The sequence below is a fragment of the Solea solea genome, chromosome 14 (genome assembly GCF_958295425.1).
Source record: "Solea solea chromosome 14, fSolSol10.1, whole genome shotgun sequence".
NCBI lineage: Eukaryota > Metazoa > Chordata > Actinopteri > Pleuronectiformes > Soleidae > Solea > Solea solea.
Genome location: NC_081147.1, coordinates 26900354 through 26918128, shown reverse-complemented (window position 1 = coordinate 26918128; position 17775 = coordinate 26900354). Strand labels below are relative to the sequence as shown.

The 17775-nt window shown below is 42.1% G+C and overlaps 4 protein-coding genes across 6 annotated transcripts; 2 read left to right on the top strand and 2 right to left on the bottom strand.

Moving 5' to 3' along the window:
* The first annotated feature begins 756 nt into the window (after window positions 1–756).
* Window positions 757–2646, top strand: rab33ba (RAB33B, member RAS oncogene family a). The gene is made up of 2 exons (XM_058649264.1): window positions 757–1226; window positions 1786–2646. The coding sequence occupies exons 1-2, from the start codon at window positions 999–1001 to the stop codon at window positions 2278–2280; spliced, it is 723 nt and encodes a 240-aa protein (XP_058505247.1). The 5' UTR covers window positions 757–998; the 3' UTR covers window positions 2281–2646.
* A 717-nt stretch (window positions 2647–3363) lies between these two features.
* Window positions 3364–8226, bottom strand: zgc:113425 (uncharacterized protein LOC541425 homolog). 2 transcript variants are annotated; one of them, XM_058649265.1, is made up of 6 exons: window positions 7873–8226; window positions 7506–7565; window positions 5275–5406; window positions 4313–4459; window positions 3756–3813; window positions 3364–3672 (listed from the first exon to the last, which is right to left on the bottom strand). In XM_058649265.1, exons 1-6 carry the CDS (start codon window positions 8035–8037, stop codon window positions 3560–3562), a joined length of 675 nt encoding a protein of 224 aa, XP_058505248.1. In that variant the 5' UTR covers window positions 8038–8226; the 3' UTR covers window positions 3364–3559. The 2 variants fall into 2 exon arrangements, with proteins under 2 accessions (XP_058505248.1, XP_058505249.1); XM_058649266.1 differs by having other exon boundaries at window positions 3364–3669.
* A 1802-nt stretch (window positions 8227–10028) lies between these two features.
* setd7 (SET domain containing 7, histone lysine methyltransferase) lies at window positions 10029–15346 on the bottom strand. Of its 2 annotated transcripts, none has more exons than XM_058649262.1 (8): window positions 15233–15346; window positions 14259–14388; window positions 13745–13946; window positions 12297–12486; window positions 11919–12000; window positions 11690–11807; window positions 10761–10918; window positions 10029–10654 (listed from the first exon to the last, which is right to left on the bottom strand). In XM_058649262.1, the coding sequence occupies exons 1-8, from the start codon at window positions 15270–15272 to the stop codon at window positions 10462–10464; spliced, it is 1113 nt and encodes a 370-aa protein (XP_058505245.1). In that variant the 5' UTR covers window positions 15273–15346; the 3' UTR covers window positions 10029–10461. The 2 variants fall into 2 exon arrangements, with proteins under 2 accessions (XP_058505245.1, XP_058505246.1); XM_058649263.1 differs by lacking the exon at window positions 10029–10654 and adding an exon at window positions 11226–11269 and having other exon boundaries at window positions 10793–10918.
* A 550-nt stretch (window positions 15347–15896) lies between these two features.
* On the top strand, window positions 15897–17713 carry LOC131472273 (short coiled-coil protein B-like). The gene is made up of 4 exons (XM_058649267.1): window positions 15897–16002; window positions 16358–16425; window positions 16519–16599; window positions 16790–17713. Exons 2-4 carry the CDS (start codon window positions 16410–16412, stop codon window positions 16930–16932), a joined length of 240 nt encoding a protein of 79 aa, XP_058505250.1. The 5' UTR covers window positions 15897–16002; window positions 16358–16409; the 3' UTR covers window positions 16933–17713.
* Window positions 17714–17775: the final 62 nt, after the last annotated feature.

Below are 17775 nucleotides of genomic sequence, written 5' to 3'. Positions count from 1 at the left end.
TCCAAAATGAGACAAAAAAGTCATAGTATAGTATGTCGTCCAAAATTAGACAAAAAAGTCATAGTATAGTATGTCGTCCAAAATCAGACAAAAAAGTCACGTATAGTATGTCGTCCAAAATCAGTCAAAAAAGTCATAGTATAGTATGTCGTATAGTATGTCGACAGTGATGCTGCAGCAATTTCAGTCAACTGCATTAGTGAACTAAGTGTTTGGGTTTATTTTGGACAACAGTGACACTGACACTATAATTAATGTCATTTATATCATTAATAATGTGAGTTACATTCACATCATTAATAGTCAAGCCCCGCGGCTACTCTGTGGTGGTAGTAGGGCCCCCAAATTAAAATCAGGGCCCCATAAAGGCTTGGGCCGGCCCTGAGTGTGGACTAGATAACAATGAGCAGTGAAATACTCAGATACAGTTCTGTCATGTGACCTGCAGAGGTCGCTCTTCAGCAGGAGGCACGTGTCGTAGTTACAGTCATAGACTTATATATCATGTACATAATGTTAAAAAAATAACCTGTGAAAACACCTGTCTTTTTATGTTTACAACTGTACAGCGACCTTGGGTTTCGTGAAAGGCGCTTTATAAATCTAATTTATTATTACTATTATTATTGTTATTATTACTTGAAGAAGTTAATCTGTGATATTTGTCATTTAATCACCGAGAGAGTCTTGTAGGAAGTTGTATTTTTTCCTACGGGACCATGAACGCTACATGAACTGCATCTCGCGAGAAGAGACTTGCACGGATGGTACGTGGCTTCACGGCTTGACAGCTGTGGACTGGGAGTGTTTGTTCAGAGGTAAACACCGTGAATGTCCCGACAGCAGCGGAACGTTCCGTGAACGCAGCGACTTCACGGTGTCACAGAGCGGGGACGATCCCGCTCAAGCACATTCACGCTTCCCCGGCTCGGCTCGGCTCGGCTCGGCCCCGCTGCAGCTCCTCGCCCGGTCTGTCGGTGTGTGTGTGTGTGTGTGGTATGGCGGTGAGCGGGTCGTCGGTTGAATTCCCGGGCTCTCTGACGAGCTCCAGTCTTCCACCGCCGAGGACTCGCATCTTCAAGATCATCGTGATCGGGGACTCAGGGGTGGGGAAAACCTGCCTCACTTACCGCTTCTGTGCCGGCAAGTTCCCCGAGAAGACCGAGGCCACGATCGGTGTGGACTTCAGGGAGAGGCTTGTGGATATAGACGGCGAGAGTATCAAGGTGTGTGTGTGTGTGCGTGCGTGCGTGCGCGCGTGCGTGCTTTGTTACGTACCTATTTAGGACCTTTCCTGGCACACCTGAACCTTGTCGGGACCAGTACTCATGGAGACCAAGACTTGGTCCTAATGAGGCAGAACCTCATTTCTAAAGATCTGGTTAAGTTTGGATTAAGGTTAGGTTTAATGATTTAGTTATACTGAATAAATTCTGTGATTTCTGGATTATTTCAGAAACCCCGCCCCCTTCCACACAATCTCTAGAAATCAGTGTTTGTCTGAAAAACAGCTGTTGGAACATTGTATCCACGTGTTTTAAACGATGCTACATTCATGTACATGATGCCAAGGATCTTCTTCTTTCTTTGAACCATTGTTTTTGTGGCTTGAGATTTTGTGGAGGGGCTGTACTGTATGTGTGAGTATAATCTCAGATTAATGTGAGGATGAAGCAGGAGAGTGAATGGCTGAGTGTTGTCTCCTCACACACATTATTTGGAGTTCATGTGTTTGTTGATTTTAATCTTCTCATGGATGTCCTCTGTCCTCTGTCCTCTGTGCAGATCCAGCTGTGGGACACTGCAGGTCAGGAGCGCTTCAGGAAGTCCATGGTGCAGCACTATTACCGCAACGTCCACGCTGTCGTCTTCGTCTATGACGTCACCAACGCCACCAGCTTCCGCAGCCTCCCTGCGTGGATTGAGGAGTGTAAGCAGCACGCTCTCGGCACAGAGGTGCCCAGGATCTTAGTCGGGAACAAGTGCGACCTGCGGGACTCGGTGCAGGTGGGCACGGATGTGGCGCAGCAGTTTGCCGACGCCCACTCCATGCCCCTGTTTGAGACGTCTGCAAAAAACCCAAACAGCCCAGGAGGAGGCAGCTGTGGAAACAGTGACCACGTAGAAGCCATTTTCATGACGGTGGCTCACAAGCTCAAGTCTCAGAAGCCTCTGGTGTTGAGTCAACCTCCCGGAGGATCAGGAGGAACCATCAACCTGAGCAGGGTGATGAACGACCGAGGCGAGGGGAACACGGGCTGGGGCTGCAGCAGCTGCTGAGGACCAGACGTGGAGATGCTGTGTGTTTACCATGTGACTGTCGACTCATGGAATGAGAAGCATTTCAGCGTCAGCGGGACTTTAATTCCATGTCGTTATCAATCGACTTCCATTGTTGAGTTGAAGTAGATGCACTCAGGATGATCTCATGTTGACTGTTGTCCTGGTGTGTGTGTGTGTGTGTGTGGGACTGCTCTGATGAATAAAAGAGACAACAGAACAGAAAACACATTCTAACTTTTCTTATGTGACTATTGAAGAGAATGATACTGAATTATTGAGTCACAAACATGTTCATCACACAGTAGAATTAATATATATCCAATATAGAGACATCGTCTGTCTGTCTGTCTGTCTGTCTGTCTGTCTGAAGAAACTAACGGCTGCAGAGCGCCTCAGTGCTACTCACTGTTTAAAAGACAAATGTCCTTATCTCGCTGTCTTTGTTCTTTATAGCATAGAACCTTTTTGTTTTGGTGTCTGTGGAGACAGAGTGAGCAGGTGAGTGGAGACGGACGTCTTCATACAGCAGCAGCACTGGATTCTACTGCTGAAAATAAGAAGAACAAACATCAATATGTCCACGATTGTTCCGTCTCCCCGCTGTCAGGTGTGAGCGCAGCACACTGAACAACAGTGAGACACTGAGACACACATTAGCATCACTATGGTTGTTTGTTGTGTCCACAGCTGGTTCTGTGGCTGCTCCACTCACGTCAATGTCATCATCTTCATCCTCATCAAAGATCCAGTCTCAAACCACATGTCTTCTTCACTGATGAACACATGAACGCAGCATCAGCTCACTTCTTTCACCACAGCCACAAACGACTAACGCTGCTGCTGCCGTTACTGCTGCTGCTGCTGCCGTTACTGCTGCTGTTACTGCTGCTGCTGCTGCCGTTACTGCTGCTGCTGCTGCTGCTGCTGAGTTTACTGCTGCTCGTCTCATTCCTCACACTCGGAACGTTCCTGAACGATGTTGATCCACAGGGACTTCTGAATGAAACCAGGGACAAATAAAAAGGGAAACATGTGCAACCTTGCAATAAATGACCATGAACACAAACACTGTGTCGTCACTTCTTTAGAAACTCAAGTTTTATTCATTAAATACAAATAAAATCTCTACAAATTAGAAAAACATGTCACATACACAAGTATTGGGTTTCAATGAAATCTTTGGACAAAGAGCAAAGACGTGGTTTTACAGACTGGGTCCAGTCATTCAAACACACGACAGCTGAGTTCAGGTCAGTCTTTACTGTGTGAGACAGGATCAGGTCAGTCTGCTGTACGGAGGCAGTCTGGACGGCCTCTCCTCCTCCTCCTCAGCGGTGCCTTGATCTGTGGAATTCACTGGAGAGTTGAAGAGCCTGTTGTCGCCTCCTGCTGGACGTAGAAGAGAGCTACATCATCACAGACTGACAAGAAACTGCACAACAACCACTGTTGAGTTTAAGTTGATGACTTACCTTGCCAGGTACAAACCATCTCCGTGTCCCCGAGGTCACACTGAGGAACGAGTGTCTCCTATACACACACACACACACACACACACACACACACACACGAATGTATAGGACACAGTTTCTTTAGATTATCCAAAAATTACATTTAATTCCCATAAATACCCATGGAAATTTTCCAATCTGGAATATTTCCATGGAACTGCATGGATTTTTCACTCAGATTTTCTTTGCTTATTTTTAAAGTGACAACAATCATCCAACCACTGGGCATCAAACTTCCAACCCTGTGTTTAATAGACAACCTGCTGTACCTCCTGATCCTTCCCATAATAATAATAATAATAATAATAATAATAATAATAATAATAATCAGTTACTTATCAGTGTGAGATTTCAAAGGTCACTAAGAATTCTTCTTGTTAATGATCAGCTGTGTGTGACATCATTATTATTATTATTATTATTATTATCATCATTATTATTGTTATTATTATCATTATCATTATCATTATTATTATTATTATTATTATCATCATTATCATCATTAAAGTCAGTGGTACCAGTCCAGTCCTGGCATCATAGCAGCCACAGCAGGGGAGACTGCGACAGCCGACGTAGCCGATGAGAGCGGACAGAACCAGGCTGATGGTGCAGGACAGCAGGACGGTGGCATTGGCTGCTTTCACCATGCGATGAAGCACAAAGGTCTGAACAGAGACACAGAGACACAGAGACACAGAGACACAGAGAGGATGTGACAGCAGCTGCAAACTGTACATACAATAACAATCCTTCATTCATGTGTGTGTAGAATGTAGGGAAGCACGATATTGGACTTTGTGCCGATATATGAGGAGAGTTTGATAACTGATATCAATAAATATAAGATTCTCCCTGCGCACAAAGGTCATGTCATCTCTTTCTGTACAGAAATGAACACGACATGACACTTATGTCACAGCATATGTAGATATTAATGAAACATAAATAAATGATATATGGTCATATCAGGGATCTTGGTGTGTTTGCTCATATCCAATAATGTCAGTATCTGTTGATAATACTGTGCGTCCCTAGAGTCTGACTGTGTGGATTATTGTTAAAAACGATGTTCTTACAAAGATCAGCAGATGCTGCTTAACTTTAAACTCTGTGCTGTGGTCAGTTTGAGTTCACTAAAGTTTGACTGATGTGCAAACAGTGGTGGGATTATCATCCTGACCTCAATCCCTGCGCTTCACCAATAATGAAAAGTCTTTCTTTTCTCCTTTTTACAGTGAAACAAGAACGCAAATATGATGATGATGATGATAAATCATGAGGTCGCTGAATTGTCTGTTGACAGGAGACAGAACAAGTAAATCAATCAAACACCTGGTTTGGGTTTTTCATGTAGACTAGAACAAGGTTTGTCAATCACTGCTCTGCATGTTTCTTTGAATCAGGTCCAGGATGGACAAATCCTGGACCAGAGGAAGTCTTTGTCTTCGTGCAACATGTAATGCATGTGTGTGGCGTTTACCACTTGTGGACTGTCGTGGTGGTGGAAGACGTCTTCGTCCTCCTCTCCGTACGTGAGCGTCAGGCAGGCGTAACCAGACACAGCAAACACAGCCACACAGGAGAGAGCTGCAGTCGCCACCATCACACTCACCTGCACGCACGCACACACACACACACACACACAAGTTATAATAAATAATAATAAAAAAGGACGAGTTATAATAAATAATAATAAAAAAGGACTAGTTGTAATAAATAACAAAAAATGGACTAGTTATAATAAAAAATGACTAGTTATAATAAATAACAAAAAATGGACTAGTTATAATAAATAATAAAAAAGGACTAGTTATAATAAATAACAAAAAATTGACTAGTTATAATAAATAATAAAAAAGGACTAGTTATAATAAATAACAAAAAATGGACTAGTTATAATAAATAATAATAAAAAATGGACTAGTTTTAATAAATAATAATAAAATGGACTAGTTATAATAAATAATAAAAAAAGGACTAGTTATAATAAATAATAATAAAAAATTGACTATTTTTAATAAATAATAATAAAAAGGCGAGTTATAATACATAATAATAAAAAAGGACTAGTTATAATAAATAACAAAAAATGGACTAGTTATAATAAATGATAATAAAAAAGGACTAGTTATAATAAATAACAAAAAATTGACTAGTTATAATAAATAATAATAAAAAAGGACTAGTTATAATAAATAATAATAAAAAATGGACTAGTTTTAATAAATAATAATAAAATGGCCTAGTTATAATAAATAATAATAAAATGGACTAGTTATAATAAATAATAATAAAAAATTGACTCGTTATAATAAATAATAATAAAAAATGGACTAGTTATAATAAATAATAATAAAAAAGGAGGCCAGTGTTAAATTTTACTGATCTGTACCTGGTGAGATTATTTCTGCCACTCAGACACTGGTTTGCTGACAAACTTCCTGTTAGCACTGAACTGACATACAAGTAAAATCCAGAGCTTTTTACTCAACACAATACAAGCTCGTTCTCCCTGTGTGCGTGTGTGCGTGCGTGCATGCGTGCGTGCGTGCCCCGGTTTCCTCTCACAGTACTAAAACATGTAGATTTGGAGATTAGGTAAATTGGAAACTCTGTCCATGTCAGATGGGATTAGGCACAGTATGACAGAAAATGTTTTTAATCCCATGGTGACGATGAAAGCGGTAATGGGCCCACGCCTAATCGAGCTGTTTTTGATTGCAGTAAACAAAGAGTACAGTGCTTGCAGGTGTCGCTGAATGCATCCGCATTTTGCACCATGTCCATGTTCCATCATGTGGAGGAGATTGATTTTCTCTGTGTCACCTGATCAGACCCTCGTCTGCTTCAGTAGAGACTTGATTTGCACTTTATCCATGACGGTTTTTCCCTGTCAGCCTTCAAATGTGTTGCTTTGCATCCACAACAATCTGTCTTTGCACCGACTGCAGCTAAACGACCACTTTTTCTTTAGTCCATAAAGTTTCACAGGTTATTTTTACAAAAGCTTGGGTTCATCAGTCACTCACAGAATGATTTAACAGAACGGTTCAGTGCCACAGTCACATGATAAACACAGTCCAGCAGGTGCAGGCAGCAGCAGCAGCATCATGACTGATGTCCATACTAGCAGATGTTCCATGTTTCAGACTCAGCAAAACATCGCTGGTGTTCCCTCACAGGTGTTGTTCCCACACAGGTGTTCCCACACAGGTGTTCCCACACAGGTGTTCCCTCACTGGTGTTCCCACACAGGTGTTCCCTCACTGGTGTTCCCTCACTGGTGTTCCCACACAGGTGTTCCCTCACTGGTGTTCCCTCACTGGTGTTCCCTCACTGGTGTTCCCTCACTGGGGTTCCCACACAGGGGTTCCCATTAAAAAAGTGGATTAAATAATGTTAGGCTTCTTCCTGCTCCTTTTCAGACACATTTTATCTTTTTATTTACTTTCTTTTTTGTGTTTGTTTTACACAATTCTGTGTGTTTTGTTATTTAAGTGTAAGTATGTTCACATGTTTGAAATCATAAAGCCTTCACTTATTCATTCTTTTCAAATTTCTGCCAAAAACAATAATATATGTTACAAACTGACATGAATGGTAAATAAACTTGATGAAGACCAGATATAAAGCTCCTCACGTTACTGTGCTAACTCATCAGGTTTGATTAATATTAAACATTCTAATTCTCCAGAAAACAGAAAAACTCACCAACACAGAGTGTTTCCTTTGAGAGGCGAACAGGGCCAGGACACCTGGAGAGGACATGACCTGTGAGCAGGGGGACAGACACACAGACAGGTGAACAGACACACAGGCAGGTGTACAGACACACAGGCAGGTAAACGGACAGGTGAACAGACACACAGACAGGTAAACAGACAGGTGAACAGACACACAGGCAGGTGTACAGATACACAGGCAGGTGGACAGGCACACAGACAGGTGTACAGACACACAGACAGGTGTACAGACACACAGACAGGTGGACAGACACACATGCAGGTGGACAGACACACAGGCAGGTGGACAGACACACAGGCAGACAGACAGGTGTACATGTGTATTCCGGGCTCACCAGTCCACCCCACAGCGGCGTCCTGGTGCTGCTCAGCGCTGTATCTTTGCGGAAAGCCGCGTCCATGAAGCCGCAGACCACACACAGTCCCGCACAGGCCACCTGCAGGACACCGAGGACCAGCACGCTCCTCTGGTTAAAAACCAGGTACCTATAGCGGTCCATGTCCGGCTCTGAACCCGCTTCACTTCCTGTCAACGGTCGGCGCGTGGACTTTGCCGCTGTTCGTGTGAACACGGAAGTGTCGTGGTTTCATTCCAGGCCTCGTCTCGCAGCTGCTGCTTTAACAGTTTATCATTAACCTGAGCAACAGGTAAACTCCTGCCCACAGTGTGGACTGTCAGGCTCCGACTGTCAGGCTCCGCCCACCTTTACCTCTCTGTAATGGAGCATGGTGTGGGCGGGGCATAGTAGAGCGGGAGTTTTCTCTTCTGAAAGCTACTTTGACAAAATGAAAAGTGTTTTTTTAAACATTATAATAATAATTCTTAGATCTTATTTCTACCAAGGAGTATTAGGGCCAGCCAAATAAAAATAAAAATTTATTAATTTAGAAAATATCAAAGTACTATAGTCGATGGCCATGGCTGCCTCTACAGACGCGTCGATTAAGCGCTACTTCAGAATCGGCTATAATAATAAGAAAATTCTCTCTTTTAGCTCATAAACACGTGTGGTGATCAGAGAGGGTATGTTGTATCACTGGTTGCACCTGTGTGCATCCAGAGAGGGTATGTTCATTTTACCGCCACTTCCCCAAAGTTATTGTGTTGATTTTATGTGCTCCTTTTTTGGTTTTTACGTAATTGTGTGATTTTAGTTTTAATTCACCTTGCTTGTAAAGTGTCCTTGAGTGACCTGAAAGGCGCTTTTAAATTAAATGTATTATTATTATTATTATTATTATTATTATTATTATTATTATTATTATTATCACTGGTTGCACCTGCGTGCATCCAGAGAGGGTATGTTGTATCACTGGTTGCACCTGCGTGCATCCAGAGAGGGTATGTTGTATCACTGGTTGCACCTGCGTGCGATCACAATAAGGCAACTGATCAAGTTGCTCGATCCTGTCTGTGTGTAGCTCAGACAGACGCGGCGTTGTCATTGCTGAGCTCTGATGTGGAAACAATCACTTCTGCTACATCATGTTAGTATATTATTATCAAACCTAGTGTGTTTTTAACACCTGACGTAGATAATGTTATCATCAAGCACAAACAATAAAAGAAATAAGATAATGAAATGCTCTAGCTGCGCCCCCTGGTGGTTAATATCAATGTCATCATTTAAAGCTGCAGTAAGTAAATGCCTCTGTTTGGTGTTCACCAACAGAAACAATGTAGCATTATTTGTTTGCTGCCTCTGTGAATAGGCAGAGGGTTGCTGGTTCAAATCCCACCAGGTCAAAAAAAAAGGGCTGATCAAGCAACTGAACCATCATTGCTCCTTTAGCACTAAATGTTATTCATCAATTGATAATAAACAGCGCCCCATCGAGGCCAGAGCGCGGACAACACCTTCAGCACTGGACAGCTCCACAGAGGAAGTGAACGTGGTCACTGTCTGACACGCTCAGTCCCACAGGCTCCTCCCTCTATAAACAACAACTAATGAATTCTTTCTCTCAGTCCATGACACATTCAGGCAGACAACACATTTCATTCAATTCCAAACACTTTACTTTCTCCAGGAGATAATTCACAACATGCCAGCTGAGCTCTGAATGTCAGCATCACCCTGGTCTGTCAGTGAAGTGATGGCCGCGCTTCATGAGGGCAAGATGGAGGCAGATGTTCCACTGTGGCGCCCCCTAAAGGCAGAAGCTCTTCTCCCTTCATTCATGTATGAGGTGGACGTCACTGCCTCAGCAGAGACAAAGAGACAGAGAGACTGAGGTGTCTCCATGAGCAGCAGGACCTGAGGGCGGGTCCAGACCAGTACCCCCCTCAGATGAGTAGCTCTGAGACTCTGAGATGTTGATGTTGAGCGATGCCTGGTGTTTTCCTGCTGAATGTGACCACAGACGTTCAGTTGCATTATGCACATTATACACACTGCTCCATCCATCCATCCATCCATCCATCCATCATCTAACGCTTTATCCTCCACCAAATCCACTACATCAAGTATCAGAGTGCGTTCATAAAGAATGATTTTCTTTAGGTTAGACTTTATTTTTAGCATCTGAAAACAGGCTCTAATGTTCTTCTGTCAACTTACAAATGGTAAATATTAGAATACTTAACTAATGACACGTGGACTCAATAGTGTCTTCAACATACTGTATATATGAGAAAAGACTACGATGAGAAGATTTAGGCACCTGTGAAAGAATTCTATCAAATCCTAAAAATAACTTCTACAGAGAGCTGCTTGTCCTTCATGTTTATGAGCTGCAGGAGGCTGTGACACAGCTGTCGTCATGGAGACGCACACACACACACACTGTAAACGTTTGTAAAACTATTGGCAGAGTAACAGCATCGCTGTGTGTTTGCAGTGTTTCTCAGTCACTGATCATCAGAGGATGTGATGTCATGTCAGGTGGTAGCACAGGCACAGAGTGACATCACTGATCATCAGTCATTGGCCGGTGGGATCCACCTGCCTTTGCTGAAACGCCTCCAGCTCCTGTTTGTACCAATCAGGAGCCTCTGGGCCGTTTTTGCCCAGCAGACCGTGGTCGTAGCCGTAGGAGACGGTGAGCTCCTCATCTTTCTGCACTGCTCTCAGCGTCCGGATGCACTTGATCAGCCCGAAGCGAGGATGGACGTACCTGCGGAAGAACACACAAGAAACAAAGTCCACTCAATCACTTAATGATTTTAAACTGTCTGAACGAACCAGACGCTGCTTTATGTTTAATATTTATTCAAACTCACGGTTCAAACTTGCAGTTAGGGCTGAACGAGTGGTTTGCTTTGTGAGCCAGAGACGCACAGTATCTGTCCATCTGGTCAAAGGGCGGAGGGACATCGATCACAGTGTCTTCATCCACTGAGATGGTGTTTCCATTCAACGACCAGTCTCTGCTGTCCACCTGAGGGCCACACACACATACGTTAGGACCATGCTGTCCACCAGAGGGCCACACACTCTCACTCACACACACACACACACACAGACACACACACACACACATTAGGAAAGGAAAGGATCTTTATTGTCATATTTCTTGTCGATCCGAGTGAATCTCAACCTGAGCGAACGTAACTAACATTCTAACATGTTTTTTTGATGATGGGAGGAAACCCACGCAGACATGGGGAGAACATGCTAACTCCACACAGAAAAGTCCCAGACCAGGAATTGAACCCAGCACCTTGTTGTGAGGCAACAGTACTAACCACTGCACCACCATGCCGCCCTAGGACCAGTCTCTGCTGTCCACCTGAGGGCCACACACACATTTAACCTGTTATTTTCAGAGGAAAACACTGCAGTGAAGATGAAACACTGTCATGAATCACATGACAGTGTTCTCTGACCTGTGATTAGGTCTCTGCAGACCAGTGATCAGGTCTCTGCAGACCCGTGATCAGGTCTCTGCAGACCCGTGATCAGGTCTCTGCAGACCCGTGATCAGGTCTCTGCAGACCCGTGATCAGGTCTCTGCAGACCCGTGATCAGGTCTCTGCAGACCCGTGATCAGGTCTCTGCAGATCCGTGTTCAGGTCTCTGCCTGATGCACGGCTCATTGTTCCATATGTTTCACCACATATGTCTGAGGACCAGACACTTACACATATATTATATGATCCATGCAGAATGATTTTGAGTGTGTGTGTGTGTGTGTGTGTGTGTGTCGTACCTCCGAGTGTGTGATGCGTACTCCATTATAGAAAGATACCACAGTGTCTGCGTCAGCATCCATCTTGGCAAACAAACCCTGTCCTGCTCCTTTAATCGTAGAATCTGCCACAAACACCCTGACAGACACAAGAGTATGAGAACCAGTGTCCACAGTGTCCACAGTGTCCACAGTGTCCACAGGACCAGGGACGAACAGGTCAGGACGGGGAGGACACACACACACTCACCTGTCACTCTCGTAGGGGTCAGGCAGCAGAGTGTGTGTGGCGATGCAGGTGGATGTGGACTTGTCGTGTGAGTACAGAGGACCTTAAACACACATGATTGTGTTTATTCACTTTGTTACTCATCTGGAAAATGTGTGTAGACATATGAGTGATTCAAAAAAGATTAGGTTTAAATTCATGCAAGATTCAGCTGTCTACATCCTGCTCTCTGCCGCACTCTTCCTCTATCAGAGGTACTGCAGGCTTGTTTTACAGTGTCACAGCTTTAATATCCAGGTCAGACACATGTTCAGGACAAACATCTCAGCTAGCTAAACAAAGGCAGCAGTGTAGGAGACATGCTAACATGCTAACTAGCATGAACAAGTGTGTACTGACTGTGTGGTGGGAAGTCAAAGCGAGGCCTCCCGCTCTCGCTGCGGGTCAGAGAGGCGAGCCGAGCCTCGATCAGCTCCCCGTCCACAAAGCTTCCCAGCAGAGCCGTGCGTCCGTCTGGGTAAACGTAGGCTATCGATCCTCCGCTCATCTCCCCGTCCTCGTTCACCTCCCCACACACACAGCCGCCGTCCTGGACACAGCACAGTACACACCAACAGATCTGAAAACCTGCAGATTGACTTCTATTCAACACGTGTGTACATTATGAGCTGTGACTTTATTATATTATTATTATTGTCATTATTGTCATTATGATTATTATTATTATTATTATTATTGTCATTATTATTATTATTATTGTTGTGACATCATTATTATTATTATAATATATCATCATCATTATTATCATTGTTATTATTATTATTATAATATATCATCAGTATTATTATTATTATTATTATTATTATTATAATAATATATGATCATCATTATTACTATTATTATTATAATATATAATCATTATTATTATTATTATTATTATTATATATCATCATCATTATTATTATCATTGTTATTATTATTATATATCATCAGTATTATTATTATTATTATAATAATATATGATCATCATTATTACTATTATTATTATAATATATCATCATTATTATTATTATTATAATATATCATCATTATTATTATTACCATTCTTATTATTATTATTATATATCATCATTATTATTATTATTATTATTATTATGTATCATCATTATTACTATTATTATTATTATTATATACCACCATTATTATTATCATTATTATTATTATTATGTATCATCATTATTATTATTATATATCATTGTTATTATTATTATAATATATCATCATCATTATTATTATTATTATTATGTATCATAATTATTACTATTATTATTATTATTATTATTATTATAATATACTATCATTATTATTATCATTATTATTATTATTATTATTATGTATCATCATTATTATTATTATTATATATCATTGTTATTATTATTATTAGAATATATCATCATTATTATTATCATTATTATTATTACTATTCACTATTACAGTAACTATTATACTTTTTCACTTCTGTTGTTTCCAGATGTTTTATTTTTGCATTATCTATTAAAAGTATTGAAAAATGTCACTAATGCTCAGTTAGTGGACAGACAATCACAGGACACCAACTGAACAGGATGTTTAAATCCTTGAGGATAATCTAAATATATAAGTTGGCAAAAGGTGTAACAGAAGTTAGTTATTTTAATATGAAGTAAATATGTTATGTAGTCATTAGTTTACATTATCTTCAGAATACGTTCACCTCTTTAACTTTCTAAATCTTTGACTCCAGTTGTTGATCCACAGCTGCAAATTTAGACGTGTGTTACACTCTGACTAACTGTCAGCTGACTCACAGGGTAGTAGTTCCAGCACGGCCCACAGCGGCTGTTGTCTTTGTACTGGCCTTTAAACACCAGACGAGCGTCTGCATCAAACTCCTGCGCGAGGCCGTTGAGCTCGCCGTCCGTGTACGTGCCGTGGAGGACGCCGCCGTCTTCATACGTGTACACACCCTGGCCCTGCAGAGCGTCGTCTACATAGAAGCCCTCCAGTGTACTGCAGGCAGGAGATGCATTACAATAGCAGATGACAGTGTCACAACACAACAACACAACAACACAGACATGGGTCACATCAGGTCTGACGTAACATTATCAGAATGAACTACGCTGATATGCACACGTCTGATCATTATTCCATGTTTTCTTGTTTAGTTTATTTTATATTGATTCTCTTTTTAACTTTTTAACTTTTTAACTTAGATTTTAAGTCCAGACATTTTTCACAGCTCACTCGAGACTCTGAACTCGTGTAATGACGTAAAACAATCCCTGAGTTTTCTTTGTTTTAAATCACACGTGTCTTTACCTTCCATCAAAGAAGAAGAACTTGCCCTTTCCATTCTTCTCACCATGGATGAAGTTTCCTTCAAAGCGATCACTGGACGAGTATGTGACCGTGCACAGACCATGAGGCTGACCGTCGTCATCCAGTGGCCCTGAACACACACACACACACACACACACACACACTGAAATGAGTCTTGTCCTATTTAAATATATGTGCTGTAGACATCTTATTTAACACAGGGGACATATCAGTAAGGGTTTTTTAATCAATATTGAGATGATTTATGGAGATCATTTATTGGTAATGTCATGATTTATTTAATGATTGTTAAAATTTGCTTTTTAGATGTGTAAACATAAATTGGCAGGACTTACTGTGTGTACAAGTAATGAAAGCTGACAGATAAGGAGGAAACAGATGATCTTATATTATAATACCGTGTGTTTTTGATGATATGAGGTCCTAATAAATCATGAGGTCCCTCACGCTTGTGGCTCTTTAAGACTGTAGGTTAGGTTTATTGAGTCATTCACTGTCGTCCCAACAACTTAACAATGCATGACAACATCCACGAGTCAATGTTTCAGTTCAGTGTTGATGTGACGTGATGATCTGATGTGAGGAAGCTGTGATTTTAAATCGCAACTCAAAGTCATTTCATTAAAACGTGAACACGCCTCTACATTAACAACGTGATCATTCATTCTGGGTGTGTTTTCACGCTCTCATCACGTTCTCTAACATGAACATGAGCTCACGTGCAGCCGCCATGACGACAGCGGGACACACGCAGCAGCCAGGCCGCGCTCTGTCGCCTGTCAAGCGGCTTTGCGACTCAACTCGAGTCCCCGGCGCTGCGTGTTAGCGGCGGGGCCTACAGAAGACTGACGTCACGGAGATTTAAGTGTCCGGTAACCGTGAGCAGAGCAAGCGCAGAAACACGTCGTTCATAACACACGGTAGTTTACACAGAGACACAGAGACGCAGTTACCTTCCACCAGCTCCTCTACATTCTCATCATCGCTGTCCATGCTGCTCTGACACGCACTCCGCCCGCCGCACACACTCACACGCGCGCGCGCATGCGCACACACGCGTTTCTCGTGTTAATAAAAAGTCATCATTATGAGATTATGAGATTAATTAACAGTTCTAATGAGCTAAAAAGTCATGATGATGGTGAGATAACGGAATAAAAAAAGAGGCGTAATTACGGGATAAACTCATAATGAGACATTAAGAACATAAATGTACTGACATACAGTCATGACGATGACATAATGTCACAAAATTAATATTTATGACATGAATACAGAGACAAAATAGGATAAAATCATAATGACGTCAAGATAAAGACAAAAAGTAATATAATTATCATCAGTGTAACTTTTTACCTCGTAAATTTGCCTTTTTAATCACGCTCATAAACTACAATTAAACAAAAACACGACCGTCAGCTCAATAATATGGTGGCGACCCAGCAGAGGGCGCTAATGGCTGATACTCTGCTTTATAAAACACCACAGAAGAAGAAGACATTTCGATCCATACTCCACACCAGATGGTGGCGGTAATGCACCAAATCGTTGTTTGCGAACCGCCATAAAACCTCAGAAAAGAAAGAAGATGGTGCCTGCAGTCTTACAGCGCCTCCCCGCGGCTGTGTGGTGTACTGCGCTGGCTGTGGAGGACACAGAGCTGAACTTTGTGACGCTGTTCTACGTCTCAGCGCAGCCGCCGCTGCTGTTTCCACGTCGTGAGGTTCGTGTCTTTAATCCCTGAGTCTGTTCTTCTGCTGTTTAATGTGCAGAAATCCGTGTTAGCAGCCCGGCTAGCAGCCCGGTGTTAGCGGCAGTCCGTTGTTAGCAGCCGCCCGGTGAGGAGCGGGAGGAGGAGGAGGAGCAGAAGGCCCGGGTCCTTCTTTTTAATCTTCCTTCACCTGCTTTAATGACAAGCTAACACTGTGTGTGCGTGCGTGCGTGCGCGCGCGCGTGCTCATAAACCATATTCATTGTGACGACATCAGCATTTGGCTCCAGAGCACTTCAGTAGTGAATGCAGGGTTGCCAGGTCTGTGTTAGATGATTTATGCTTAATCGCTGATTTTGTCTTTCAGTGTCCGCAGAGTCGCAGCCCTGCATTCCAAAAGAGAAGAAGAATATCTCACCATGAGCTCAGACGATGGTGAGAACACGCACACACACGCACACGCACGCACGCACGCACACACACACACACACAGAGAGAGAGAGAGTGACTCAGTGTCTGATGTTGCAGGTGACTTGGAGAACCAGGCTGAGCTGGAGGAGAAGACCAAGCTCATCAGTCAGGTGTTGGAACTTCAGCACACTTTAGAGGGTAACACACACACACACACACACATGACTTTGTTTGATTTTGTACAGTTTTCAGCTGTGTTCACGTGTGTTGTGAAAGATTTACTTGTTTCTAATGTCATGTAAACGTATGCAGTGGAAGCAGAATGAATCATCAGGACTGAGATTATTGATGAGTGGGTTTGTCTTCACTCCTGTGTCCGTGTGCTCAGACCTGTCTGCTCGAGTGGACGGCGTCAAAGAGGAGAACCTGAAGCTGAAGTCAGAGAACCAGGTTCTGGGTCAGTACATTGAGAACCTGATGTCTGCCTCCAGCGTCTTCCAGACGACCGACACCAAGAGCAAGCGCAAGTGAAATCCATCAGAACATGGCAGCCTCTATAAGTGGACTTGAATACCAACATTACTCACGTTATACATGTTCTGACTCAGCTGGAGTCACTGTGTCATTACCTTAATCCAAACACTAGGGAGCAGTGTTGTGTCAAACCAGAATGCAGGTGAACTAAATGGAAATCCACAACTGGAGCCTTAATTAATGCAGCTCAACCAACATGTGCTGCACAGGGTTTTTATAACGACAATACTCCAGAATACTCTCATATGTTTCATTATTGTGAGCAGCAGCAGCAGCAGCAGCAGCAGCAGAAACAGCAGCAGCAGCTCCTGTCTTGACCTCAGTGAGAGCTCCACCACGATGTGGACGCTGCTTAAAGGACTCAACATTAAGTTAAACATGTGATGATAGATTAAGAAAACATTGATCATTTCTAGCATGTCGATCACAAACTTTAGTGCAAAACCTATTAAAATCCAGACGAGTCCATGCTAACGGCTAATTCTGATTTGTGCAGACTTAATCTCCTCAGATTGAGTTTAAAGAAACTGAACATGAACAGTTCAGTGTTTACAGGGACAACGTTGTTCATCTCTAGTTTTATATTTTTACATTTGTGTTTATAAATGATTTAATATTTTTAGTCATTTCAGCACAACGTCACTTTCTGTTGTGAAACAAGAACTTTGTGTATTTATTTACCTTTTTTAAATAATCACTGATAAACATGTGTTTAACGTGTAAATTTTGCATTTTTATTTGAAATGATTTGAGGTGAATAAAGTGATCTTTTTGATGACGTGTGTTTGTCCGTGCTGTTTGATGATCGCACTGTAAACCAGTTAAACCAGTGTGGGTTAG

Bases quoted from the DNA above. Each gene is read 5' to 3' on its own strand.
- LOC131472273 (XM_058649267.1), top strand. The intron at 16,600-16,789 runs GTAACACACACA...CCGTGTGCTCAG, and splicing joins ACTTCAGCACACTTTAGAGG to ACCTGTCTGCTCGAGTGGAC.
- zgc:113425 (XM_058649265.1), bottom strand. From the start codon at position 8,037: ATGGACCGCTATAGGTACCTGGTTTTTAACCAGAGGAGCGTGCTGGTC. The intron at 7,566-7,872 runs GTGAGCCCGGAA...CCCTGCTCACAG, and splicing joins CGCCGCTGTGGGGTGGACTG to GTCATGTCCTCTCCAGGTGT. The intron at 4,460-5,274 runs GTAAACGCCACA...GTCTCTGTTCAG, and splicing joins ACCACGACAGTCCACAAGTG to ACCTTTGTGCTTCATCGCAT.
- rab33ba (XM_058649264.1), top strand. From the start codon at position 999: ATGGCGGTGAGCGGGTCGTCGGTTGAATTCCCGGGCTCTCTGACGAGC. The intron at 1,227-1,785 runs GTGTGTGTGTGT...TCCTCTGTGCAG, and splicing joins TAGACGGCGAGAGTATCAAG to ATCCAGCTGTGGGACACTGC.
- setd7 (XM_058649262.1), bottom strand. From the start codon at position 15,272: ATGGACAGCGATGATGAGAATGTAGAGGAGCTGGTGGAAG. The intron at 12,487-13,744 runs GTGAGTCAGCTG...TGCTGTGTCCAG, and splicing joins CGTGCTGGAACTACTACCCT to GACGGCGGCTGTGTGTGTGG. The intron at 11,808-11,918 runs GTGAGTGTGTGT...TGTGTCTGTCAG, and splicing joins GACCCCTACGAGAGTGACAG to GGTGTTTGTGGCAGATTCTA.